Source organism: Gorilla gorilla, chromosome 21 (genome assembly GCF_029281585.2).
Source record: "Gorilla gorilla gorilla isolate KB3781 chromosome 21, NHGRI_mGorGor1-v2.1_pri, whole genome shotgun sequence".
Classification (NCBI taxonomy): Eukaryota; Metazoa; Chordata; class Mammalia; order Primates; family Hominidae; genus Gorilla; species Gorilla gorilla.
Genome location: NC_073245.2, coordinates 63088405 through 63116046, shown reverse-complemented (window position 1 = coordinate 63116046; position 27642 = coordinate 63088405). Strand labels below are relative to the sequence as shown.

General features: G+C 50.7%; 2 protein-coding genes across 4 annotated transcripts in view; one reads left to right on the top strand and one right to left on the bottom strand.

The window, feature by feature from the left end:
• BCAS4 (breast carcinoma amplified sequence 4) overlaps positions 1–27642 on the bottom strand; it is an 82066-nt gene that overhangs the window by 26915 nt on the left and 27509 nt on the right. For 2 of the 3 annotated variants that reach the window (XM_055373211.2, XM_031005042.3), the window contains exons 3-4: positions 20015–20116; positions 8453–8587 (exon numbers count right to left, since the gene is read on the bottom strand). In XM_055373211.2, coding sequence (XP_055229186.1) covers positions 8453–8587; positions 20015–20116 — 237 coding nt within the window. The remainder of the gene's footprint in view (positions 1–8452; positions 8588–20014; positions 20117–27642) is intronic. The other variant, XM_031005044.3, reaches the window with a different exon arrangement.
• On the top strand, positions 9524–9879 carry LOC109024294 (thymosin beta-4-like; the record flags this gene model as incomplete). Its single annotated transcript, XM_055373212.2, has 1 exon — positions 9524–9879. A coding segment is annotated over one exon (216 nt), but the record flags the coding sequence as incomplete, so codon positions are not given.

The window sequence follows — 27642 nt, the reverse complement described above, 5'->3', positions numbered from 1 at the left end:
TCACAGAGGGAGGTAGAGACACACCTGACCAGCTGACCAAGGTCAAAGCTGGATCAAATCCCAGCTCTGCCAGTTACACTGTGTGACTCTGAGCAAGTGAACAGCCCTCTCTGAGCCTCAGGTCCTTTCTTTATAAACTAGAGTAATAGCATCTGCCTCTGGTGTTGTTACAGGAAATTGAGATGAGGCACAGAAAGCCCTTCATATACAGTAGGGGCTCAATATAACTATTGGCTGTTAGTCATGTTGCTGTTTAGAGTTGAAGAGTTCCAATCAGGGCTGGTACATAAAAGTGGAGAAGATGCCGCTCTACTCCTCCCTGGTCTCAAATCCTCCACAGTGGAGGGGACAAAGAGGTACAGGTCATCAGCCTAAAGTCCAGAGCTAGTGCTATGCTGGGTGCAGCCCATGGTACAACACAGTTTTATTATTTTTAATTTTTTAGAATAGAGACAGGGTCTCACTGTGTTGCCCAGGCTGGTCTCGAACTCCTGGGCTCAAGTGATCCTCCTGCCTTGGCCTTCCAAAGTGCTGGGATTACAGGTGTGAGCCACTGCTCCAGCCACAACATGTTTTTCCACACAGTATTCAACAGTTAGAAAAATACTGACTTTTTGACATGGGAAGATTCATAAAACAAAAAACAACAAAAAAAAAACCCTCCAAATGTCCAGCTTTCTCCCCCATATAGGAAAACCTGGTGACCACTGGCCGCCATTTATGCAAGGCTGGTGCCAGGCAAAGTTCCACTCCTGTACGTGAGGCATGGGGTCTGCAATTCGCCACAGTCCCCACCACTCCCTCCTGTCTCATGCCCAGAAGACTCACTCACTCATTGCTGTTACCAGATCACCCTGGGAGCGCTGCAACTGTGGGACCAGGTGACATCTCACACCCTGCCTGTCCTGGCTCTGCTTTGCTCCAAAGCCACCCTGGCTCCCCTCCAGCCCCTCTGCCCATCTTTCTTTCTGGGAAGGTCTCAGCAAGCACGGTCTCCCCAGGCCTCTGATGCCCTGGTGGGGGTAGGGGTGAACAGGTGGGCCAGGCAGCCCCAAGTCCCAGCCAAGCTTCCCTCCCCCAGGGCAGCACCGCTCTGTGCAGGAGTCAGGAGTTGGCCCAGTCAGCTTTGCTGTCAGCCAAAGAGCTTCCCTGGGAAGCACCGCATTCTTCTCCATCAGAAAAATTAATCAAAATGACACCTCGTGAACAAGATGTTTTGGCGGCAGAAAACAAACAGTGGTTTACAACAAATTAGTGAGGCTGCTCTGTGCCTCTGGGCACGTGAGCCAGGAGGAGGGCCGGCCTGGCACGGTCAGCAGGAAGCTGGCCCGGGCCAAGGGGACACCTGCTGTGGCCTCTGTGCACTTCCGAGGTCCGCAGCCCGCAGGGCTCCAGCCCCATTTCACACTTTCACTTCCGCACATGCCTGAAACCATCTCCAGATGTGAGGGGCCCTCCGCAAGCAGGCGCTGGGCTGATGGCTGCCCCCTCCAGCGGGGTCTCAGGGACATTTGTCTGGAAGACCTGGGCCCCTTTCTGGAGCCTCTTTTCTTTCCTCTGACCGGACAAGGGCCCTGAGACCTGGCAAGGGGAGGATTCCAGAGAGCTCAGGGCACAGCATTAGATATTTCCAGGGGAGGAAACATTCCAAACAACCAAACCTGCAGCCTGGAGGGCACCCACGTGCCCTGCTCAGCTCTGGTGTTCAAGTCCTAAGATGTCACAGACCCTGAATGCCAGCCTGAGCTCAGAGCAGAGAACGAGCCCGGTTTCTTGCCAAGTGCAGCAAATTTGGCCAAGTCACTCCCCTGCTACAAGAATCGCCCTTAGAATAGTGTTAAATTCCTCTGTGTGGCCTTGAGACCCTGCACAATCTGGTCCCTGCTACCTCCCAGACCTTCTCTCTCTCCACTCTGCCCTGGCTCATGCAGGCAGCCCACGCTGGACTAGCGATTTCTCAAGCACCAAGCTCAGGTGCGTTGCAGAGATTTTGCAATGGCAGTTCCCTTGGCCGGGAGCACTCTTTCTTCTGACTCCACACCGACACTTACTCATCATCTAGCTCTCAGCTTCCACGGCCCCTCCTCAGAGGCCACTCCTGACCCCTCAGACCTGGGATCCCTTTTAATTTTTTGTACATTTTATTTTGCAGAGACAGGGTCTCACTCTGTCACCCAGGCTGGAGTGCAGTGGTGCAATCTCGACTCACTGCAGCCTTGAACTCCTGGGCTCAAGCAATCTTCCCACCCCAGCCTCCCAAGTAGCTGAGACCACAGGCACGCACTACCATGCCCAGCTAAAGGGCCCCCTTTAGAAACAGCCATCTAACTGAATTTTCTGTTTTTTGTTGTTGTTGCTGTTGTTTGAGACAGAGTCTTGCTCTGTTTCCCAGGAGGGGGTGCAGTGGTACGATTATGGCTCACTGCAGCCTTGACCTCCTGTGCTCAAGTGATCCTTCCACCTCCTGAGTAGCTGGGAATACAGGCATGCACCACCACCCCTGGCAAAGTTTTGTATTTTTTTTGGTAGAGATGGGGTTTCGCATATTGCCCAGGCTGGTCTGGAACTCCTGGGCTCAAGTGACCCACCCACCTAGGCCTCCCAAAGTGCTGGGATTACAGGCGTGTGCCACCGTGTCCCACCTGTAACTGAATTTTCTTTGAATTTGGTCACTGTATTCTTGCACCAGACACAAGCTCCCTGAAGAGATCACAGCTCTCTACCAAGGCAATATGTGATGGAAAGAACGTGGATTCATATCCTCATGTCCAACTGTGTGATCCTGGGTAAGTTACTTACCCTCTCTATGCCTCAGTTTCCTCACCTGTAAGATGGAGATAGAAATAGCACCTCCCTCGTGGGATGTTACGAGGATTGACAAGCTGAAAACAGTGCCTGGCACAGCAGGGCTGGCTCTGTCAGCTGCCCCGTGATTCCCGCTCACCGCTGAGCACTAAGTGTTGAGTCTGTCCTGGACCACTCCATTCCTCACAAGCAAAGCTGGCTTTTCAACCGGGTGCAGTGGCTCACACCTATAATCCCGACACTTTGGGAGGCCGAGGTGGGTGGATCACTTGAGGTCAGGAGTTCCAGACCAACTTGGCCAATGTGTCGAAACTCCGTCTCTACTAAAAATACAAAAATTAGCCAGGCATGGTGGTGCGCGCCTGTAATCCCAGCTACTCAGGAGGCTGAGGCAGGAGAATCGCTTGAGCCCAGGAAGCGGAGGTTGCAGTGAGCTGAGATCACTCTACCGGCTGGCTTTTCAGGTGGCCGACGCTCTTCCGCTCCATGCTCGGAATCCCTCCTGAGAGTTCCGGAGCTTTCCTCCTCTGCTTTAGCGTGGGCCCTCATCATTTTCCATCAAATCCAAACAGTTTTCTAGCAAGCAAAGCCTCTCATGAACCTGCCCGTGCCGGCTCACTGACTCAGTCAGACTCTCTGAGGTTTAATTTTTTTTTGAACTTTAAAGATATTATTTTAAGCCGGGCGTGGTGGGTCACGCCTGTAATCCCAGCACTTTGGGAGGCTGAGGTGGGCAGATCACCTGAAGTCAGGAGTTCGAGACCAGCCTGGCCAACATGGCAAAACCCTGTCTCTACTAAAAATACAAAAATTAGCCTGGCGTGGTGGTGGGCGCATGTAATCCCAGCTACTCAGGAGGCTGAGGCAGGAGAATTGCTTGAACCCGAGAGGCGGAGGTTGCAGTGAGCCGAGATTGCACCACTGCATTCCAGCCTGTGCGACAGAGTGAGACTGTCTCAAAAAAAAAAAGAGGGAGAGAGACTGAATGTGACCAGATCATGCAGCCTCTTGCAGGCCATGACAAGGAGTTTGGATTTTATTCTGAGGTCACTGAGAAGCCATCTTGGAACAATTCAAAATAACGTTAAGATCTCAAAAAGGTATTATTTTAATAATATCTAGTAAATTAGAGACGTGGTCTCCCTGTGTAGTTCCCAGCTCAAGTGATCCTCCCACCCTGGCCTCCCAAAGTGCTGGGATTATGGGTGGAAGCCACTGTGCCTGGCTGTCTCTGAGGCTTACAAAGGCTAAGAGACTTGCCCATGGTCACACAGCTAAGACATGTCACAGAAGGGGCTTAGCTACAATAAAAGAGAGGTGCAATTCTTATTAAAACCTCACAATGTTATAACGATCAATATAAAAGCATAACTGAAAACTTCGTTTATATAGCGCAGCATGAAAAATGTGGGCTTTTGTGCCATGAAACACATGTGTTGTAGCATGGTCATGCGTACATTTTTGTGGCTGGGCACCAAGGGCCTGGGGCACAGGCTGGCTCCGTCTGTGGAGCAAATGCCTCTTTCTCAGGCGGCTCAAAGGTAGGGCTGAGAGGCCAGGATCCAGTCGGAAAGCTGGCTGAGGGGGATCGCTGGTATCCCCAGGTCACTTCCTGCACCGGACCCCTCGGGCCAGCCCAGGCCACAGGCAATGTCCACACCAGCACCAAGTCACCTGGGCAGCAGGCAGCCTGCCCTCTCTGGGGGCTGGGCCTCTGGCGAGTGGTGTGGCTCCTCCCACAGGGGCAGAACCCCATGCCAGCATTCCCGTGGGGCCACCCAATATCCTTGTCCCACCTCAGCCCTCTCCACTCCATGGACCCTTTGGAGGCAGCGCGGGTGGGTGAGGAACAGACAGCCCAGGGGCGCCACATGGCCAGGTCACCCTGACTGGCTGCTGCGTCTGGATGGTCACTGTTCAGGCCAGCCTGGGGTCGGGGGAGGCCTCAAACACCTGCCTCAGGGGAGCAGTGGGGTCCTGGGGGAGAGACCAGGAGAGAAACCAAAGCTCTCCGAGCCCCCGGCTGCCTGGGCCCCTCAGACCTACGCCGGGCATTGGAACAGGCCCCGGGAGAAGGGCTTGGTGGAGATCCAAGCCCTTGGTGGAGACTGGAATGTCAGCCTCTGAGGGTGATGGCCCTTCAGGGTCAAGGAAAGGAGGTGTCCACCCTGGAGGAGGAGGCGCTGAGGGGAACTGACTACAGACGGCACAAAATCCCAGCTTTGAAATAATCAAGACGGAAGACACTGAGAATGCCTGGGCACCCTACAAGGACTCTCACCTCCCAGAGAGCAGGTCCGGGGGTCAGGGAGGGCATAGAATGGACCAATGGGGTGCAGGGCACCAGCTCTGGGCCCAGACATCACAAGTTCAAATCCCAGCTCCACCATTTTCTGGGTGGGCAAGCAACTTAACCCCTCAGTGACTCGGTTTCCTCATCTGTAAAACAGGAACAATGACCACACCCTCTTCACAGGGTGGGGTGTGAGGCGACTACAGAGTCGGCCCCAACACCAGCGGTGATGATCATCATTCTGCAAGGGCCCCTCCAGCTCACACCCTGGAGCAGCCACAGCCCTGGAGCCTTCAGGTCTGCACACACATACGCACACACTAGGCTGCACCACCTCCCCCAGACAAAGCCCTTGTGGGGCCAAGAACAACACACTGGGGTTGCTGAATGACTCACCCACCCCTGGCCAGGATGCACTTCCTGGAACAAGTCACTGCAGGTAGGTCTAGGGGGCTCTCCAAGGCTTAGCAAGGCCCAGTGTGGCGGAGAGGAGAGGGTGCAGGTCCCAGCATGCCCCAGCTACACCCTGGGGGGGATGCCACATCCCTGCAGCAGGAGTGCTGGGGGGACCTCAGTTTCACACCCCACAGGCCTGGATTCCAAACCCAGTAGTGACTCTGGATAGGTGATTCTCCATCTCCAAGCCTCAGTCTCTGCCTCTGTAAATGGGAACGCTAGCACCAACCTCATCGTGATGACTGTGCAGACTGCAAGAAGTGTATTAAATGACAGGCAGGACCCACTGTTAGGATACTTGGGTTCTAACAGGACATGGGCAGCCAAGGTCCTGTGTCCTTCCTGCCCCCCATGTGTCTTAAATTTGTTTTTTGTTTTTTTTAATTTTCAGAGATAGGGTCTTGTTCTGTTGTCCAGGCTAGAGTGTAGTGGCATGACCATGGTTCATTGCAGTCTCAAACTCCTAGGCTCAAGTGATCCTCCTGCCTCAGCCTCCTGAGTAGCTAGGGCCACAGGTGCATGCCATCACACTTGGATACTTTTTTGTAGAGACAAGGTCTTGCTTTGTTGCCAAGGCTGGTCTTGAACTCAAGCAATCCTCCCACCTTGGCCCCCCAAAGTGGTGGGATTATAGCCATGAGCTACCACATCTGGCCCCTAATGAGCTTTTTTTTGTGAGACAGGGTCTCACTCTGTTACCTAGGCTGAGTGCAGTCATGCGATCTCGGCTCACCGAAACCTCCACCTCCCAGGCTAGGCTCAAGTGATCCACCCACCTCAGCCTCCCGAGTAACTGAGACCACAGGGATGCGCCACCATGCCCAGCTAACTTTTCTATTTTTTGTAGAAATGGGGTTTTGCCATGTCGCCCAGGCTGGTCTCGAACTCCTGGGCTCAAGTGATCCACATGCCTTGGCCTCCCAAAGTGCTGGTATTACAAGCATAAGCCACCGTGCCCGGCCCCAAATGTGCTTTTAAAGCCATCAGTGGGAAATGTCACTCGGGAACGGTCACCATAAGTTGAGGGAGAGGACAAAGGATGCAGCTCATGACTTCATGGTCTTTGGAAAGCAAAGAAATGGAGTTTGTCTGAAGAGGGGCAATCCCAGAGGGCTTCTCACAGGAGATGTCTTTAACTTGGTCTCTGAAGGATCAAGAGGAGTTCCTAGACCATGAGATCTGGGAGGCCACTGTCCAGCTGTTACAAGCTTGGGCAAAACACTCACCTGGAAGCAGGCAGGTGAACAGCACATGCCTCAGGCAGGTACAATGAGGCCAGGAGCCTGTGACTGGAAAGCACATGCCCTATCAGGCATTTCAAGTCACAGTGTTTAAATACATTGCCTGGCCAAATAGAATGAGTTGACATGGGCCAAATTCTGCCCACGGGCAGAACCCCTGACACTTTCTGAAGTTTCATTTCCTCACCTGTTAAATGGAGATACTGTTAGTACCCAGCACACAAGATGGCAGGGAAAGATAAATGAATTACTGCATATAAAATGCCTAACGCAGAGCCTGGAACCTTGTAAGCACTCAATAAGGCCAGGCATGGTAGCTCATGCCTGTAATCTCAGCACTTTGGGAAGTCAAGGCAGGAGGATCGCTGAAGTCCAAGAGATGGAGACCAGCCTGGGCAGCAAAGCGAGCCTCTGTCTCTACAAAAAGGAAAATTAGCCAGGTGTGATGGTGCGTGCCTGCAGTCCCAACTACTTGGGAGGCTAAGGTGGGAGGATCACTTGAGCCCAGGAGTTCCAGGCTGCGATGAGCTAGGATCACACCTGCATTCCAGTCTGGGTGACAGAATAAGATCCTATCTCAAAAACAAAAAGCACTCACTAAATGGGCTGCTGTGATAAAGTGGAGATAAGGTGTGGACAGGTAGGAACAGTGGAGACAGGGCAGTAGAGGGGATACCTGCAGGCAGAGCCCAAGGAGCCACAAGAGGCCCTGCTAGGTGACACCTTTCCTGTGAAGGGGACAAGTCACCAGAAACAGGGGCTCCAGGCCCGTGGCCTCAGACAAGTCCCCTTATCTCCTTCCCTGAGCCTCCGTCTTCTCACCTATAAATTGAGGGTGATTGGCCAGGCACGGTGGCTCATGCCTGTAATCCCAGCACTTTGGGAGGCCAAGGCAGGTGGATCACTTGAGGTCAGGACTTCGAGACCAGCCTGGCCAACATGGTGAAACCCCATCTCTACTAAAAATACAAAAATTAGCTGGGCATGGTGACGTGCACCTGTAATCCCAGCTACCTGGGAGGCTGAGGTAGGAGAATCACTTGAACCCAGGAGGCAAAGGTTGCAGTGAGCTGAGATCACGCCACTGCACTCCAGCCTGGGTGACAGAGTGAGACTCCATTTCAAAACAAGACAAAAAGGATACATGATCCTTCCTTCCTTGCGGGGCCATGGAGAGGATCCCAGGAAGACAGAGGAGAGATGAGGAAGAGAACAGCCTTTGCAGGCCACAAAGAGCCATATGCAGGAGGGACGCCCGTCCCCCTTCCCCGGCTTGTCGGGCCAGCTCGAGGCTGACTCCTGCCTCAGGAAGGGCAACCTGGCCGGAAGTCTAGATGTCATCCTGGGCACTGTCCCTAAGTGTGCAAGGATGGGCAGGAGGGCGGGAGCTGCTTCTGCTCACCACAGTAACCTCAGATGGCACTCAGCAAACAGTAGGCGCCCAATAAATGGTACATGAGCACACGAGCCGTCACAGCCCAGGGCTCACGGGGGACAGAGAAAGGCTGACGTGCCTGGCCGCCCGTACCCGTTTCCTGTCTGCAGAAGTGAAATGTGCCCCCCTGAACTCTGCTTCCTGCGCGCTCCTCCCCACGCTGGGGTCTGCGGAGGGAAGGCAGAGAGGCCCTCCCCTCACTTCTCGGGGCAGGATACTCACGTTCCTGAAGGAGGGGAGCCCTGCGGATCCCAGCCACCTCCGCAGGGCCTGCGGGAAGGCCCCATGGTCCCGCTCAGCCTGAAGCACGTCTGCTTCCAGGAAGGCGACATGGTGTCCAACCATCTTGACGAAGGCCTGAGGGACACGGAGAAGCCATGATGCCGCATCTGTGCAGGCTGGAGCCCATTCCTGGCCACACTCCCTGGGCTGGTGGGGACTCCAGGCCTTTCATCACTGCAACCAGCCTCCCTCCAACGGGGCTCCCTGCAAGGCAGCAGGGCCTGCTTAGCTGGAGGGGCACCTGCAGAAACCCTGACAACGGTCACAGCTCCCGCTGGTGGCCTCTTGCTTTTTCCCCATAGGGACCCTGTTCTTAGCCTCCATTTTAGAGGGGAGGAAAATCAAGGCTCAGAGAGGCTGGGTCACCTGCTCAAAGTCACAAAGCCAGGAAGTGGCAGGGGCAGGGGCGGGGGGTCTCAGGGCACATTCATCAGATTTCAAAGCCTTTTTTGTTAAAAGTTGATTTTATAGAAATAGCCCAAATGCTTATTTATTTATTTGTACTTTTCATCTACGTTAAGGACACACAATTGCTCATTTTAATAGTGGATGTGCTGTATATTTGAACTCAGAAGCCACCAAGGGCCTGGCAGGAAACAAGCAGATAAAGGGGGCCTAATGGGAAGCAGGGTCAACCAGAAAGCTGAGTCCAGGCCCACAGGGACCACTCAGCTCCAGGCCTCAAGTGCACAGCTGCCAGTTTCAAGAAGAAAAAGCGGTGCGGTGGCTCACGCCTGTAATCCCAGCACTTTGGGAGGCTGAGACGGGTAGATCATCTGAGGTCAGGAGTTCAAGACCAGCCTGGCCAACATGGTGAAACTGCATCTCTGCTAAAAATACAAAAAGTAGCCGGACATGGTGGCACATGCCTGTAATCCCAGCTACTCGGGAGGCTGAGACAGGAAAATTACTTGAACCCGGGAGGCGGAGGTTGCAGTGAGCTGAGATCGCGCCATTGCAGTCTAGCCTGCGTGACAAGAGTGAAACTCCATCTCAAAAAAATAAATAAAATTGGACAACTCAGTGGTGGCCACTACGCAGACCAGACTTCGCTCGTTCTCGCGTGCCTCGCTCCGCTTTTCCTTCGTAACCATGTCTGACAAATCCGACATGCCTGAGATCAAGAAATTCGATAAGTCGAAACTGAAGAAGACAGAGACGCAAGAGAAAAATCCACTGCCTTCCAAAGAAACGATTGAACAGGAGAAGCAAGCAGGCGAATCATAATGAGGCGCGCGCCGCCAATATGCACTGTACATTCCACAAGCATTGCCTTCTTATTTTACTTCTTTTAGCTGTTTAACTTTGTAAGATGCAAAGAGGTTGGATCAAGTTTAAATGACTGTGCTGCCCCTTTCACATCAAAGAACTACTGACAACGAAGGCCGCGCCTGCCTCTCCCATCTGTCTATCTGGCTGGCAGGGAAGGAAAGAACTTGCATGTTGGTGAAGGAAGAAGTGGGGTGGGACGACAGTGAAATCTAAAGTAAAACCAAGCTGGCCCAAGGTGTCCTGCAGGCTGTAATGCAGTTTAATCAGAGTGCCATTTTTTTTTGTTGTTTAAATGATTTTAATTATTGGAATGCACAATTTTTTTAATATGCAAATAAAAAGTTTAAAAACTTAAAAATAAATAAAATTAAAATAAATTTTAAAATAATTCTGGCTGGGCATGGTACCTCATGACTGTAATCTCAATACTTTGGGAGGCTGAAACCAGGGAGGGTCACTTGAGGCCAGGAATTTAAGACCAGCCTGGGCAACATGGTAAAACCCCATCTCTACAAAAAATTGAAAAATTAGCCAGGCATGGTGGCATGCGCCTGTAGTTCCAGCTACTCAGGATGCTGGGGCAGGAGGATCACTTGAGCCCAGGAGTTCAAGGCTGCAGTGAGCTATGATCAGACTCTCTGGATTCTACCTCTCAACAGTTACTTGTGTGCCTTTTGGCAAGTTACTTAACTTCTATTAGCCTCCATTTTATTATCTGAAAAATGGGTATTAAAAACAATATCAACCTTGGCCAGGTGTAATAGCTCTCATGCCTATAATCCCAGCACTTTGGGAGGCCAAGGCAGGCTGATCACTTGAGGCCAGGAGTTTGAGACCAGCCTGGCCAGCATGGCGAAACCCCATCTCTATTAAAAATACAAAAAAAAATTAGCCGAGTGTGGTGGTGCATGCCTGTATTCCCAGCTACTCGGGAGACTAAGGTACGAGAATTACTTGAACCCGGGAGGCAGAGGTTGCAGTGAACTGAGATCATGACACTGCATTCCAGCCTGGGGGACAGGGCAAGCTCCATTTCAAAAAACAAAAACACTAACCTTATCAACAAGTAGAGTGCTTAGTACATATTAAGAGCCCATCAAATCTCAGACACTATCATTTTAAAAAGGACATTCAGATTTTATGAAAAATCTTGTTTTATTCAATGTTAGCAATAAATCTACACTTAAAAAAAAATACTGTTCAGGCCCAGTAAAATGTAACTCACCCATTTGTGACCTCTGATGTCTGTCTTTTCATACTGTCTCTGTGCTCAGTACATGTATGGGCATGTGTTAGTGTGTGTATGCATGTGTATACATGGCTAAAGGCAGCAGAGGTGGGGACTACAGTGCCATCTCAGACAAGGCAGCACCTCTGTGGCCTGCTTTGTTCCATTAATAAAATAGAAAAGATTTTTCTCATACCAGGAACAGGAATGAGGACACCTCAGTGCTGGCTGCTTCTGGGAATGCCTCTCCTTCAATAATACCATGAAATGCAGTCCTCCCAAGACCTGTCAGGCCTCCTGCCATCTAGCCCTACCTTCCCTCCTCCCTCCACGTGCTTCCCTTTGGTTCCTTTAAAGTGCCCAGCCTCACCCCACAGGGCCTCTGCACCTCCACTCCCTGCCTATAGCGCCCTGCTCTCCTTTCTCCATGGGGTGTGGCCCTGTTTGTGTGTGTGGGTGTTTTTTTGTTTGTTTTGTTTTTTTTAAGATGGAGTCTCACTCTGTCGCCCAGGCTGGAGTGCAATAGCGTGATCTTGGCCCACTGCAACCTCTGCCTCCCGAGTTCAAGCAATTCTCCTGCCTTAGCCTCCTGAGTAGCTGGGATTACAGGCAAGCACCACCACGTCCAGCTAATTTTGTATTTTTAGTAGAGACGGAGTTTCTCCGTGTCGGTCAGGCTGGTCTTGAACTCCCGATCTCAGGTGACCCGCCCACCTCAGCCTCCCAAACTGCTGGAATTACAGGTGTGAGGCACTACACCCGTTCTAACTTTGTATTTTTAATAAAGACGCTGTTTCACCATGTTGGCCAGGCTGGCCTCGAACTCCCGATCCCAGGTGTTCCACCTGACTCAGCCTCCCAAAGTGCTGGGATTACAGGCGTGAGCCACTGCGCCGAGTCTGTCTTTCAGGCTTCCATCTAACTGTCCCTGAGCACCTGATCTCATATAGCCCCGGCAGGCACTCTGGAGCCACCCAGATTCCTGGTCTTCACAGCCCTCATTGCCCTCTGAAATTCTTATCTGTTCATGGTCCATGCCCTTTAGAATGTGGATTCTAAAACAGAAGCTGCTGAGTCAGCACTGCTCACAGGCCAAGACCAGAGCCTGGTCCAGGAGACAGGGCCCATATGGGTGGCGGATGCATAGATGCACACGTGCATGAATGAATGAATGAGTGAATGAGTGAGTGAGTGTATCCTTAGCAAAACGACATTGGGTGAACCCAAGATGGAGGCTTCTCTCGTGCTGCTGCCACCCTGGGGTTCTGGCTGTAGCAGGGCTGAAACGCTGAATCAGCCACGTCATGTGTGTGTGTGTGTGTGTGTGTATGTGCAGATGCGTGCATGTGTGTGTGTGTAGAGGTGGGTGGGTGGGAAATGGGCCAGGAAGCATATGCCAAGGGCTCTAGCCTCAGAGGCCTGGCTCAGCCAGCACATATGCTTGTAAAACTCAGACGAAAGTGCCGACTCCCCTTCCTCCAGCCGATTCCAATTTTACGCTCCCAGCGTTAATACCAATCTGGTGGAGAGTGTGAGGCGAAGCTGAGGAATGTGTACTCGCGATGTCTGAACTGTCTCCAAAATGCCTGCCAGTGAGGCCAGCCCAGCCAAGCCGCAGCCAGAGAGGCTGAAACCTGGGCCAGGGCAGCTCCGACTCCGGGGAGAGGAGATGCACATGTCCACCCACACAGCCAGGATGTGGTGGCTGCAGGTGAGCGAGAGGGCCCACCGCTAATCTTAGCCACCCTGAGGGCTGAGTGCAGGGAGCATGACTGATTTCTGCATATTTTCCTCTTCAATAAAGATATACTACTTCTATAATCAGCTGAGAGGGAGGGAAGGAAAGCCTCATTGTTTAAAAATATATTGGCAAGTACCGAGGAATTTGAACACTTTTTCCCCCCTGGACACAGGGGTCTTGCCATGTTGCCCAGGCTGATCTTGAACTCCTGGGCTCAAGTGATCTTCCCACTTCGGCCTCCCAAAATGCTGGGATTACAGGCCGAGCCACTATGCCTGGAGAATTTGAACACTTCCAGCAAAGAATTCCCAGCTTCAGAGCATGGGTCCTGTCCAGAAAGGTGTGTTGACATCCAGGAGGGGGGAACATAAACTTTGAAACCCCAGTTCTACCACTGCCCACCTGTGTGAACTCAGGAGAGTCACTTCTCATCTCTGTGCCTCGGCGGCTTTTTCTGTAAAATGAGACTAATAGCAGGACCTTGCTCCTGGGGTTGCTGTGGAGTTGAAGTGAGTTCTTATGTGTAAAGCACTCATAGTCCCTGGCTTGTAGTAGGCATTCAAAAATACTAGTTTTTGTTGGCTGGGCATGGTGGCTCATGCCTGTAATCTTGGCACTTTGAGAGGCCAAAGTGGGCAGATTGCTTGACCCAGGAGTTCAAGATGAGCCTGAGCAACACGGCAAAACTCCATCTCTACAGAAAATACAAAAAATTAGCTGGGCGTGGTGGCACACACCTGTAGTCCCAGCTATTCGAGAGGCTGAGGTGGGAGGATTGGTTGAGGCCACGAAGTGTGATTGCACCACTGCACTCCAGCCTGGATGACAGAGCGAGAACTTGTCTCAAAAAAGTTAGTTTTTATTAATACAACTGATAAAGGGTCAAGTTCTGGCCTGAGAGGTCACCTCATGGTTTCGGGTCAAGTTCTGGCCTGAGAGGTCACCTCATGGTTTCCAAGCTCTCACCTGGCAGGTCACACTGATTCTGAGGGCAGGGTGGACTTACACTCTGTGGAAGCCACTGACACTCTAGTCACCCCAGGACCCCCGGCTGGCAGGGCAGAACAGTGACTGTCCATCCTGGACAAATTATCCCTCTCTCAGCCTTGTGGACAACTACAACCACCATAATAGTTTGTCCTTGCTGAGCATCTGCAAGATGGCAGGTGCCGGTCTCATTTAATCCTCACAATGACTCTGAGGGGTGGATGGCACATTCCCTTCCTGGAGATGGGGGTCTTCCTTGACACTGACTCTAAGGGGGTTGGTGAATTACCAAAGGGGCAGATCAGAGCCCCAGCTCTCTGGCTCTGGAGTCCACCTGCCCCATACAATGTCAGGTTCTCAGCAGGTCCCTCAGTTTTATTGTTTGATGTCACACACTTGAGCTAATAGGAAATACATCACCAGCCAGGCGCAGTGGCTCACGCCGGTAATCCCACCACTTTGGGAGGCTGAAGCGGACGGATCACGAGGTCAGGAGTTTGGGACCAGCCTGACTAACATGGTGAAACTCCGTCTCTACTAAAACTACAAAAGTTAGCCATGTGTGGTGGCACGCGCCTGTAATCCCAGCTACTCAGGAGGCTGAGGCAGGAGAATCACTTGAACGTGGGAGGCAGAGGTTGCAGTGAGCCGAGATCACGCCATTGCACTCCAGCCTGGGCGACAGAGCGATACTCTGTCTCCGAAAAAAGAAAAGAAAAGAAAAGAAATACATCATCTCCCACTTGATCTTAAAATCCATGGCCCTCTTGGAACCTCACTTAGGACTCCCCCCTTTTAATGGAGCATCTGTTACAGAGAAATCTCTCTCTACTCTAAGGAAAGCAGACGTGCAGGGGTGTTGACAGGAGGAGAGTGCCACTCAGCCTCAATGTTGGTGAGACTCTAGGGCAGAGTAAGGTCTGTGACAGCCAGGAGATTCACGCCCCACGGTGGTGACAGTTGCTTCTGAGCTCCAGCTGTTCCCAGAAAGGAATGGGGAGAGCTTGGGGTTGGCCTTCTACCACCTGGTCCCTCAGCAGTCCTGGCTCCTGTTGGCATCTGAGTTTGCAATCTCTATCTAAAACTTATAGTAGGCCAGGCATGGTGGCTCACGCCTGTAATCCCAGCACTTTAGGAGGCCGAGGCGGGTGGATCACAAGGTCAAGAGATCAAGACCATCCTGGCCAACATGGTGAAACCCCGTCTCTAATAAAAATACAAAAAATTAGCCGGGTGTGGTGGCAGGTGCCTATAGTCCCAGCTACTTCGGAGGCTGAGGCAGGAGAATCGCTTGAACCTGGGAGGCAGAGGTTGCAGTTAGCCGAGATTGCACCACTGCACTCCAGCCTGGAGACACAGCGAGACTCCGTCTCAAAAAAAAAAAAAAAAAAAATTATAGTAGTTGCGGGTGGGAGTTCAAAATAGTGTAGTCACTTTGGAAAACTGAAACGTCCTAAAACGAGTTGAGTTCAAAATGGTGTAGTCACTTTGGAAAATTGTTAGAAACTTCCTAAAACGAGTTTCCATAGCTCTCCTAAAAAGATCTGCCAATAATTCCACTCCTAGGTATCTACCCAAAAGAAATGAAAACATATGTTACACAAAAACTTGTACGCAAACGTTCATAGCAGCACTGTTTACGACAGCCGTAAAGTGGAAAGCACCCAACTGTGCACCAGCTAATGCATGGACAAATGAAGTATGGTCCAGCCATATACCAAAAGATGACTCAACCACAGAAGGAATGAGGTCCTGGCACATGCTACAACATAGATGAACCTTGAAACCATTATGGCAAGTGAAAGAAGCCAAACACAGAAGGCCATATATGGTATGATTCCATTAGCATGAAATGTCCAGCACAGGCAAATCCAGAGACAGAAAGTAGATGAATGGTTGCCAGAGCCGGGGGCTGGGGAATGGTTGCTAATAGACATGCGGTATCTTTTGGGAAAATGTTCAGGAATGAGATAGTGCTTATTGTTGTATCACCTAGTAAATATACCCCACACCTCCAAATGGTATACTTTAAGAATAATCTGCTGGACGTGGTGGCTCATGCCTGTAATCCCAGCACTTTGGGAGGCCAAGGCAGGTAGATCACTTGAGGTCAGGAGTTCGAGACCAGCCTGGCCAACACGGTGAAACCACGTCTCTATTAAAAATACAAAAATCAGCCAGGTGTGGTGGGCCTTCCTGTAATCCCAGCTACTCAGGAGGCTGAGGCAGAAGAATCGCTCGAATCTGGGAGGCAGAGGTTGCAGTGAGCCAAGATTCCGCCACTGCACTCCAGCCTGGGCAACAGAGTGAGACTCAGTCTCAAAAAAAAAAAAAAAAAAAGAGTTCGAGACCAGCCTGGGCAGCAACTTAGTGAGCCCCGGTCTCTACAATGAATGAATGAATGAATGAATGAATGAGTGAATCAAAAAAAGAATAATCAGTGTAGACTTTCTTGTTTGTGGGGAGCAGGGGTTACAGCAGCTGCAATCCCTCTGATGGGTCCTGTCATTCTAAGAACAGGGTCCACACTCCAGGCCTCGGCCCTACGCTATGGGCTACACCCCTCACTCCGTCTCATTCCTAACCTTGAGCTCCTCCTGGGCCCCAGGTGCCTGAGAAGCTGCCTTTTCCCACCTCTGGACCTTTCTTTGCACAAGCTGCTCCCTCCCCAGGATTCCTGCACCAGATCTCAGGCCTTAGGGTCCAGGTCACACACTTGGGAAGCCCCCTCTGTTCCAGCTCTGGCCAGGACCCCTTGGTGTGTGCTCTTGCGGCTGACCCACCCCACCCGGCCTGCTTCCCTGTCTAATGCTCCTCCAGGACCACCTGCAGGAAAGCTGACATCTCCCCTCGGCCATATGCCCAGCACCCATCTCAGGGCAGCCTACAGTGCAGCAAACGTTTGTTGAATATGACAAGGATTTGGGTGCAAGAACCTCACCACCGTAACTCCCATTTTACAGGGAAATGAGGCTCAGAATTTTCTGGAGGTCACACACTAGGAGGCAGCAGCACTAGGACTTGAACCCAGGCTATGCAGCTCTAGATCAGCGCTTCGAAACGCGGCAATCTTGCCCCCCAGGGGACATTTGGCAACGTGTTTGGTTGTCACGCTGGGGAGTGGGGTTGGAGGGATGCTAATAGTTTCTTGTGAGTGGAGGCCAGAGAGGCTGCTAAGCAACTTACAATGCCCAGAACAGCCCCACAACAGAGAATTTTCCAGGTCAGCAGCACTGGGGCTGAGAAGCCCGGCTCTGGGGGTGTGTGCCCCTAACCACTAGGCTGTCCTGACTCTTCCGCAGCTTCCTCCTCCTCAGCATAAAGGCCAAAGTCCTGACCTTGGATGGCAAGGGTTGGACAACCTGGCTGCTGCTGCCAGTTTCTTCGGCCCCAATGGGGTCCGAGTCCCCTTTGCCCCCAATACCTGGCCTCCCAGGATCCTTCCAACATCCCAATCTCCTCCTTGCTCAGAGCCAAGATCCTGCCTGGAGCCCCTGCCTGAGCTGCACCCACCCAACACAGTTCCCACAGTTCCCCCACCCACCTAACACAGTTCCTTCCACTCATTCTCCAAGGTCCTGTAGATCCCATACCTCCGTCGCTACTTCCCTTCACAGCACTTGCCTAATGAAAGCAAATCCTGGAGAAGTGTGGGCAGCAGAACAACGGCTCCCAAAGATGTTCATGTCCTAGTCCCAGAACCTGCAAATATGTCACCTTCCTTCGCAAAAGGGATCCTGCAGGTGTGATTAAGTTAAGGATCTTGGAATGGGAGGTCACTGTGAATCATCCAGGTAGGCCCAACGTAATCTCAAGGGTCCTTACAAGAGGGAGGCAGGAGGGCCAGCAACAGAGAGACAGGAGGATGTCACTCCATGGGCTTTGAAGGAGGAGGCAGGGGCCACGAGCTGAGGAATGCAGGCAGTGCTAGAATCTGGAAAAGGCAAGAAAAAAGGCAAAGAAAGGCAAAGATTCTCCCCAGAGCCTCCAGAACGGGCCAACCTGCCACCACCTTGACTTTAGCCCTATAAGGCACATTTTGAGCTTCTGACTTCCAGAACTATAAGATAATAAATGTGTGCTGTGGATGAGTGTGGTGGCTCATGCCTGTAATCCCAGCACTTTGGGAGGCTGAGGCGGGCAGATCTCTTGAGGTCGGGAGTTCGAGAGCAGCCTAGAAAATATGGTAAAACCCTGCCTCTACGAAAAATACAAAAATTAGCTGGACGTGGTGGAAAGCACCTATAATCCCAGCTACTTGGGAGGCTAAGGCAGGAGAATCACTTGAACCCGGGAGGCGGAGGTTGCAGAGAGCCGAGATCATGCCACTGCACTCTAGCCTGGGCGACAGAGCGAGACTCCATCTAAAAAAAAAAAAAAGTGTGTTGTTTTCTTTTCTTCTTTTTTTTAAATTGGGCAGCGTCCTGAGCCAGGGTAGGCTCAGAGAGGCTCGTGTGTTGTTTTAAGCCACTGAATTCGTGGTAATTTCTCCCAGCAGCGATAGGAGGCTGATATGGTAATACCCTGCTGAGGGTCTCTCCTGGCCCTCAGTCAACATCAGTGGACTGAATGCTCAGAAAGGAACCGGGCCTGACAGCTGGGCCAGCCCAGGCCAGGCGAGAACCGGGCTGCAAGTCTTCACATTTTCTTTCCTCTTTCAAACGTGTGGAATAAAATTCAAATGAATCAGCTATTCCAAGGGCAAAGTTTTAATTATATTCCTGCTTCATTCTCTGCTGACAAGAATGTTAATTCTCTGCTACCTCGGTGCTGACAGCCACGCCTGCTCCCTCCCTCTGCAGCTTGGGAGGGGCTCACGTTCCCTCCGGCCAGGTGACTATGACACAACCGCAAGCTCCTCTCAGCCTCCGGGTCCTCTGCTGTGCAAGGAGCCAGGGTCCCAAGCCCAGGGCCCCAGGTGGATGAAGAGTGTCTGCACCGGCACATATGAGCTGGAGTCCTGTCTTGATGTAACTAGTAGTGTGACCCCAGAGAAGTGGCTGACCTTGCAAAGCTTATGCTCCTCTTCCAGGAGATGGGGGCAGTGAGGGGACTGACTCTGCAGTGCAGCAAGGAGGAAATGAGATGCCATGCATCTTAGCCAGGCGAGTAAAAGATGGGTGAGCTACGTCAGCGGTAAGGCAACAGGGCTTGGTGGGGACTGTGGAAAACTAGAGAGCCCACGCCCTTCTGAGGAGCAGCAGCCACCAGCTCCACCCTTTTTTTTTTTTTTTTTTTTTTTGAGACAGAGTCTTGCTCTGTTGCCCAGGCTGGAGTGCAGTGTGCAATCTTGGCTCACTGCAACCTCTGCCTCCCAGGTTCAAGTGATTCTTGTGCCTCAGCCTCCTCAGTCGTGTGTCACCACGCCCGGTTGATTTTCGTATTTTTAGTAGGGACGGGGTTTCACCAGGTTGGCCAGGGTGGTTTTGAACTCTTGGCCTCCATTGATCCACCCGCCTCAGCCTCCCAAAGTGCTGGGATTACAGGTGTGAGCCACCGTGCCCAGCCTCCATGCATTCTTGCAAGAACACTGCAAGAATGCAACCCAGGGGCTGGAAATGTTCTCTCTCTCAATTTGGGTCATCATCACATGATGTCGATATATGTAAAAATTCACTAAATTACATACTTAGGCGTGTATACATTATATATTTATGCCTTGAAACATAAACAGATTAAAGTATTTAAGGAAATGTGGGCCCAGGGTTATCAAAGCTTCTGAATTTTCAAAAGCTTAAAATGCAGATTTTTATATAAAGTACCCTGATTTTTAAATGTTGGAAACAAATTCTTTTTTTTCTTTTTGAGACAGGATCTTGCTCTGTCGCCCAGGCTGGAATACAGTGGCACAATCAATGCTCACGGTAGCCATGACCTCCTGGACTCAAGCCATCCTCCTACCTCAGCCTCCCAAGTAGCTGGGACTAGAGGCATGCACCACAACACCTGACTAGTTTTTGTATTTTTTGTAGAGATGGGGTTTCGCCATGTTGCCCAGGCTGGTCTCAAACTCCTGGGCTCAAGTGATCCTCCCACACTGGCTTCCCAAAATGCTGGGATTACAGGCATGAGCCACTGCACCTGGCCTGGAAACAAATTCTTACTTGTGATTTTTTCGAAATATCACTTGAGTGCAGACTCCCCAACTCCCACCACCAACCCCCTGCATTGGTCATAATGCCTGACATGCTCAAGGCCAGATCGGCGTCTTTGCGGAAAAGGCAAAAGCAAGATCAAGTCCACAGCCTCAGAACCTTCGTTTGCCTAGACGTACCTCTAGCCGGTCCACTTTGGCATAGATGCCACGCATTTCTGTCAGTTTGGCCTTAAGGACTGGGATGTTTTCCTCCAGGATCTGTGAAGTATCACTCCTGATCTGCAAGGAACAAAACAGCTCATCAGGCCTTCTGCCCCATCACTGTGTCCTCCTACCTGCCTCAGAGGTTGGCCAGGGTCTACACAGACCCCAATGATGGCTGAGGTGCCAGGTGGCATCCTGCGCAATACAGGCCCAAGAACAACTCAGAGCCCCAGGGGAGGACCAACATCGTCGCCTCTGTGGACCCAGACCTACCCAGGTATTATGTACTGAACCACAAATTAATCACTTCCCGCCAACCACCCAGCAACAGCAGTCCCAAACTAAATATCTTCATTTTCTAAACCACTGAACTGGAGCGAATGGAAAGAATCAGAATCTCTTCTCTAAACCAAAGTCAAAGTCAGTCCAGTTTTCATTGCATTGGAATTAACAAGTTGATCATTACGATTAATATTCATTAATAATGTTAATGAAAGCCAAACTCTTATGTATCAGATGCTTCCGACACGCAGGCACTGTCCTAAGTACTTCCTTGCACCATCTCCTTTAGATTTCATTTTCTTCTGCTTGGCAAGGGCCCCAAAAGTGAACTGTATGAAGCCACATATTTTTCCCTTGATCACTGATATCAGACGCTGATGGTTCCTTTTTCCTTCAGAACCCAAGGACCAAGCCTAACTCTTCTGTGTGTGTGAGAGAGAACGAGAGATTCCATTTTCATGTTATCATATCCTCGCTGTGCAAAAAAGGCCACATATTCATGGCTCTCAAATTCTGGGGAGCGGCTGGGCGTGGTGGCTCACGCCTGTAATCCCAGCACTTTGGGAGGCCGAGGTAGGTGGATCACCTGAGGTCAGGAGTTCGAGACCAGCCTGGCCAACATGGTGAAACCCCGTCTCTACTAAAAATACAAACATTAGCTGGGTGTGGTAGCACACACCTCTAATCTCAGCTACTCGGGAGGCTGAGGCAGCAGAATCGCTTGAACCCGGGAGGCGGAGGTTGCAGTGAGCCAAGATCAAGCCATTGCACTCCAGCCTGGGTGACAGAGTGAAACTCCATCTCAAAAAAGAAAAAAAATAAAATTCTGGGGAGCAACTGAATCTCCTGGGGGAAGCCTTTCACATGCTGATTCCCAGCCTCTCCTAGTTTGAGAATCCGCACTTGCAGCCAACAGTCTGAGGCAACGTTGGAATAGGAATCTGGGGACCACTGTCAGAGAAACACCAGTGGGCACAGCAGGAGCTGGACTAAGGAGTCAGGCTAGTGTTTAAATTTAGCTCTACCCACCATGAGCTCTGTGACCTTGGGCAACTCACTGCACCTCTCTGAGCCCTCCTTTGCTCACTGGGACAGTGGTGCAAGACGATGGTCCTTCTTTCGCGGGGATACTGAGGATGAGCTATTTAGCACAATGCTGGCGTGGAGTGTGGAGGCGGCTTCTGATGTGCTCCCCGTGGTCTTACCCTCCTGGTATCCTCACCCTCATGTAATCCCCTCCCCAAGATTTTGGGTTGGGCCTAGTGACTCACTTTTGTTTGTTTTTTGAGACTGAGTCTGGCTCTGTTGCCCAGGCTGGAGTGCAGTGGCACAATCTCAGCTCACTGTAACCTCCGCCTCCCAGGTCCAGGCGATTCTCCTGCCTCAGCCTCCCGAGTAGCTGGGACCACAGGCTCGTACCACCATGCCCGCGTAGTTTTTGTATTTTAGTAGAGACGGGGTTTCACCACGTTGGCCAGGTTGGTCTTGAACTCCTGACCTCAAGTGATCCACCTGCCTTGGCCTCCCAAAGATCTGGGATTACAGGCATGAATCAGCACTCCTGGCCCCAGATTTTTATTTAAAATTTTTGTTTGAAAACTATACCTGTTTTTCCTCCTCTTTCTGCCTATGTACATCAGACTTCTTGTGGTTATCGTGAAAATCTGCTCCCACCACTGTTCAGGATAACATTTCCCCCTTGCCCTCGGTTTCCCGAGACCTTCGCCCCATTGCCCTGTACGTCTAAAACCAAACTCCTCCATGCCTCTCCCCACACCTAGCCCTCCTCTGGTCACAGCACTGCCATCTCTCTGGGCACCTAGCTCTAGGTGTCCAGTGTCCTCAGGGATACTCGCTTTTCACGCCCTGATCCCACAAGGTCAAAAATCGGCCCTGAGAGGGTGGCATGTGGTGTCAGGCTGCCCAGTCTAAGCCCCTGCCCCACTGTTCTCCACTATGACACCAGGCTGGTCCCCTAGCCTCCCTGGGCCTCGGTTTCCTCATCTCATATTTTGAAAAAAAAAAAAATTTTTTTTGAAGGCCGGGCACAGTGGCTTACACCTGTAATCCCAGCAGTTCGGGAGGCCAAGGCGGGCAGATCACCTGAGGTGAGGAGTTCAAGACTAGCCACAGCCAAAATGGAGAAACCCTGTCTCTACTAAAAATACAAAAGTTAGCTGGGCATGGTGGCACGTGCCTGTAGTCCCAGCGACTCGGGAGGCTGAAGCAGGAGAATCGCTTAAGCCCGGGAAACAGAGGTTGCAGTGAGCCAAGATGGCACCACTGCACTCCAGCCCAGGCGACAGTGCAAGACCCTGTCTCTAAAACAAATAAAAATTCAAGTGGGGCTCCCATGAGAAATGGCTGGTTCTAGGACTGAGCTGAGTCTGGAGTATCTTGTAGCACCAGAAAGCAAGAAAGTGTTCCACAAAATAAAGGATGAGACGGGGCTTACCCAAGGGACACAGAAGCCAACCTGCAAGAGTGAAATGGCCAAAGCTGAGACAAGCTGAGCAACAAAAAATTAACATAGTATTAGATCAAAGCTCTAAGTACAAAGTAAATGTGCACAAGCCTAATATGTGCAGAGGATTGAATGGGTCTGGAAAGGGGGAAATGGCAAATTCCACTGGAGAAAGCCCCAGGAACCACCTTATGCAGGCTCACATCCGTGATGCCATGTGGGCATTGGGGACCCTCTGATGGGATGTGATAAGAAGGCTCCTCCTCTGTGGTGATCGTTCCATAAATTCCTATCTCCAGTCTAACCACATGAAAAACATCACAAAAATCGAGGGACCTTCTACGAAACACCTGACCAGCATGTCTCAAAACTGCACAAGTGATGAAAAGCAAGGTAAGACTGAAAGTGTCATAGACCGGAAGAGACTAAGGAGATGTGACAACCTCGCGCCATGTGGCACCTTAGACTGGATCCTGGAACAGAAAGAGGACACTCATGAGAAACTGGTGACATCAAAACAAAGTGTGGAGTTCAGTGAATAGCAACATACCGATGCTGGTTTCTTCGTTTTTTTGTTGTTGTTTTTTTTTTTGGTGGGGGGGCGTGGGTTGTTTTTTGTTGTTTGTTTTTTTACAGGGTCTTGCTTTGTCACCCAGGCTGGAGTGCAGTGGTGTGATCATGACTTGTTGCAGCCTCGACCTCCTGGGCTCAAACAATTCTCCAGCCTCAGCCTCTTGAATAGCTGGGACTACAGCTGTCCACCACCATGCCCAGCTAATTGTTTATCTTTTGTAGAGACAGGGTTTCACTGTGATGTCCAGGCTGGTCTTGGACTCCTGGCCTCAAGCTATCCTCCTGCCTCAATCCAAAGTGCTGGGTTTACAGGCATCAGCCATTGTGCCTGGCCCCTTAGTACTGACAAATGTACCATGGTGACGTGAGATGTTAACAATGGAGGCCAGGAGCTCAAGACCAGCCTGGGCAACATAGCGAGGCACCATCTCTATTAAAAAATTAAAAATGTATTTAAAAAAACTTTAGGATTAATATGGCAACTCTCTGAACAATCTTTGCCATTTTCCTGTAAATCTAAACTATTCCAAAATAAAAAATACATAAATATGGTTTTAAAAATTCAAGTAATTAGGTCTGGATCTACAGCTTCTCTTAAGTCAGCAGCTTTGGCAATGACGGGCCTGAGTCTCCCCGGGCAGCAAAGGCTGGGACTGCTCCCTCCAGATGGGCCTGATCACTGGGGTTTCCACAGTCATCACCCCTCCCCATTGTCTCACCCCAGCTCCACGCTCTGCCTGGCTCCAGCATTTGTTACCAGTGACAGGGGAAGGTCCTCAGTCTCCTTCCTTTCTTCCCCAAGGCCGGATTTCTAGAGAGAAGCTCATTCCTCAACAAGGCTAAACTTGGAGAAAATCACCCTGATGTAGCAAAGAGCAGATAATTAATTCCAGGGCAAGGTCAGAACACCGGGGAACAAACTTGAATCGTATCCTTCTGTTAATTTCTAAAGAAACAAATCGGGGGAGGAGTGAGAATGAGCTTGGGGGTATGGGCTGGGATTGGCAACCTACAGCAGACAGAGAAAGTGGTAGAAAGAAGACTCAAGGACCACCCTCGCCCCCTAAATCCCGAAGAATTGGGAACAAAGAAGTCTCTTCTCTTTTTTTTTCCCTTATTTCTGTTTATTTAGTTTTGTTTTTGTTTTTGTTTTTTTGAGACAAGTCTCACTGTCTCTCCCAGGCTGGAGTACAGTGGCACCATCTCTGCTCACTGCAACCTCTGCCTTCTAGGTTCAAGTGATTCTCCTGCCTCAGCCTCCCGAGTAGCTGGAATTACAAGCACCTGCCACCACGCCTGGCTAATTTTTGTATTTTTAGTAGAGATGGGGTTTCACCATGTTGGCCAGGCTGGTCTTGAACTCCTGACCTCAAGTGATCCACCCACCTTGGCTTCCCAAAGTGCTGGAATTACAGGCATGAGCCACTGCTCCTAGCCTGTTTCTTATTTTATTTTTAGAGAAATCCCTTCTCTGATGCAGCTTCTCCAATGGCTGAAACTGAAGGCAACAGGGAACTGTTTATATCTGCCCAGAGGTTTACCGTAGTTACTCAGAATGAGGGGCCAGGGAAGGCAATCCTAGGGGCTGAAAGGCCGCAAACCCTACCTCTTGGTTCCACCCTGGGCTGGGAACCATAAAAGAAACTTTAGGGCCAGGTGCGGTGGCTCACACCTGTAATCCCAATTCTTTGGGAGGCCGAGGTGAGAGGATCACTTGAGGCCAGGAGTTCAAGACCAGTCTGGGCAACATAGTGAGGCACCATCTCTATTTTAAAAATTAAAAATTTATTAAAGGAAAAAACAGAACTGTAGGGTTAATGTAGGTCCAGTGTAGAGGGGCACGATACCAACAGAGCACACTCCACGAACTCTCACCGTGTGCTGGGAACAGGCCCTGTGAGGCAAGAACTATTTCCTCTTCAACCTTATTTTATGGGAGATAAAACCGAGGCTCAGAGAAACTAAATGAGCTGGCCCAAGGTCACAAAGCTAAAAAGTGGGAGAGGGAGGGGTCTAATCCAGATGGGCCTGAGGCTACCCTTCCTAACACCAGGGGTCTACAGATGTCGTTCATCGGGCAAAGGCAGTGTCAGCCCAATCATGCCTAAAAAAAAACAAAAAAAGTAAAACCAAACCAGATGCCAAGATATCAAAGTCAGGATATTTCCCTTAGAAACCCAGATCTCTGACTTCTTGTGAAAAATCAGAAGACATGGACACACTGAGCCAAGACCTGGCCACACTGAGCCCATGTTCCACATGGCAACAATCAGCTGGAGCCGAGTGGCAGCTGCCACTTTTGTTAACCCCAGTCCCCATCACTCCCTACAGTCTCCCCAACATGGAATCCATGGCTACCCAGAGGAGCACTTTCTTCTTATGGAGGAGTCAAAAGGAAAGTGACACATTTTTCATCTCCAACTCACTTCTCATTACATTACAGGTGTTTACATTTGCGCGCCTTGGGCTACGCTCTGAGAAGAGCAAAGAGATTTCAGTGAAAAAGCCTCCATGCTCTAGAGCCTCTGCCAGGACAAACACCCAACCAGGTGTGCTAGCCTGGAGGCCCCAGACCCTTCCCCCAACTATCCTCCCACCTCTCCAGAGCTGGTCTCCAGAACCCAGAAGTCTGGGCAGCAGGTGCTGAGGTCACCACAGAGGAAAGTCATCTGTCCAGAATGATTCAGGCCCCTAGGAAGGAGAGCCAAAGGCATTTGACCCAAGAACATGCACCCACGCCAAATGCAACTGCTGGGCCAAGGCCAACAGGAAATGTTCTCCATTTATGTGAGTGAAGTAAGACTCTGCTCCTTGGCAGAAGGTGGGCCGAAGGCCACTGGAGTTTCAGAGGGACTGGACAAGCTACCCAAACCCCAGAGGGCACTGAGCTGAAAGGCTTTACAAATCCAGCCTTACTGTGGATAACTTCATCAGTGTCATGCCCCTCTGGTGCTTTGGTAACAATGATGATGGCATTAGTAGCTGCCATTTGTTAGTCATTTAATAAATAGCACTGTGCTATTTATTATAATATTATAATAAAAATTATTAATAAATAGCACTGTGCTCAGCAATGATCTTTAACTGGGTGTAAGTGACACAAAGGAAAGTGCACAGCTCGTAAGTGGACAGCTTGATGAATCCGCACATATGTTTACATCTGTGTAACCACCACCCAGACTAAGATATAGAATATTTCAACACCCCATAAGGCCTCCTGTAGGCCATGACTACCCTCCCCAAACCAACCACTACCTGACTTATACCACCCATAGATTAGTTCTGCCTATTCCTGAACTTCAGACTAGTGGAATCGCACAGAATGTATTCTTGTGTCAAGCTTTTCTTTTTAAATGTATTATTATTATTTAAAAATAAAGATGGGGTCTCCCTATGTTGCCCAGGCTGGTCTCAAACTCCTGAGCTCAAGCAACCCTCCCACTTTGTCCTCTCAGAGAGCTGGAATTACAGGTGTGAGCCATCATGCCTGGCCATGACTTCTTTCGTTCAATATCACATATGTGAGATCATCTATGTTGCTGTGTATAGCAGTCAATTCTTTTTCACTGCTGTGTAGTAGTCCAATATATGCATAAATCAACAATTGCTTTACTCATTCTACTGCTGATGGACATTTGGGTTGTTTCCAGTTTGGAGTATCATGAATAAGCCTTTTTTTTTTGGGCCGGGGGGACGGAGTCTCACTCTGTCACCGAGGCTGGAGTGCAGTGATGCAATCTCAGCTCACTGCAACTTCCTCCTCCCAGGTTCAAGTGATTCTCCTGCCTCAGCTTCCCAAGTAGCTGGTACTACAGGTGCATGCCACCGCGCCCAACTAATTTTTGTATTTTTAGTAGAGACAGGGTTTCGCCATGTTGGCCAGGCTGGTCTCAAACTCCTGACCTCAGGTGATCCACCCGCCTCGGCCTCCCAAAGTGCTGGGATTACAGGCGTGAGCTACCATGCCCAGCGAATAAGGCTTCTATGAACATTTGTGTGTGAATTTTTGTGTGTTTGGGGCACTTGTTTTCATTCCTTATCGGTAATGACAAGGACTAGAATTGCTGGGATGTGGGTTAAGCACATGTTCAACTTTGTAAGAGGCTGGGTGCAGTGGCTCACGCCTGTAATCCCCAGCACTTTGGATGGCTGAGGCGGGTGGATCACTTGAGGTCAGGAGTTCGAGATCAGCCTGGCCAACATGGTGAAACCCCATCTCTACTAAAAATACAAAAATTAGCCAGGTGTGGTGGTGGGCACCTGTAATCCCAGCTACTGGGGC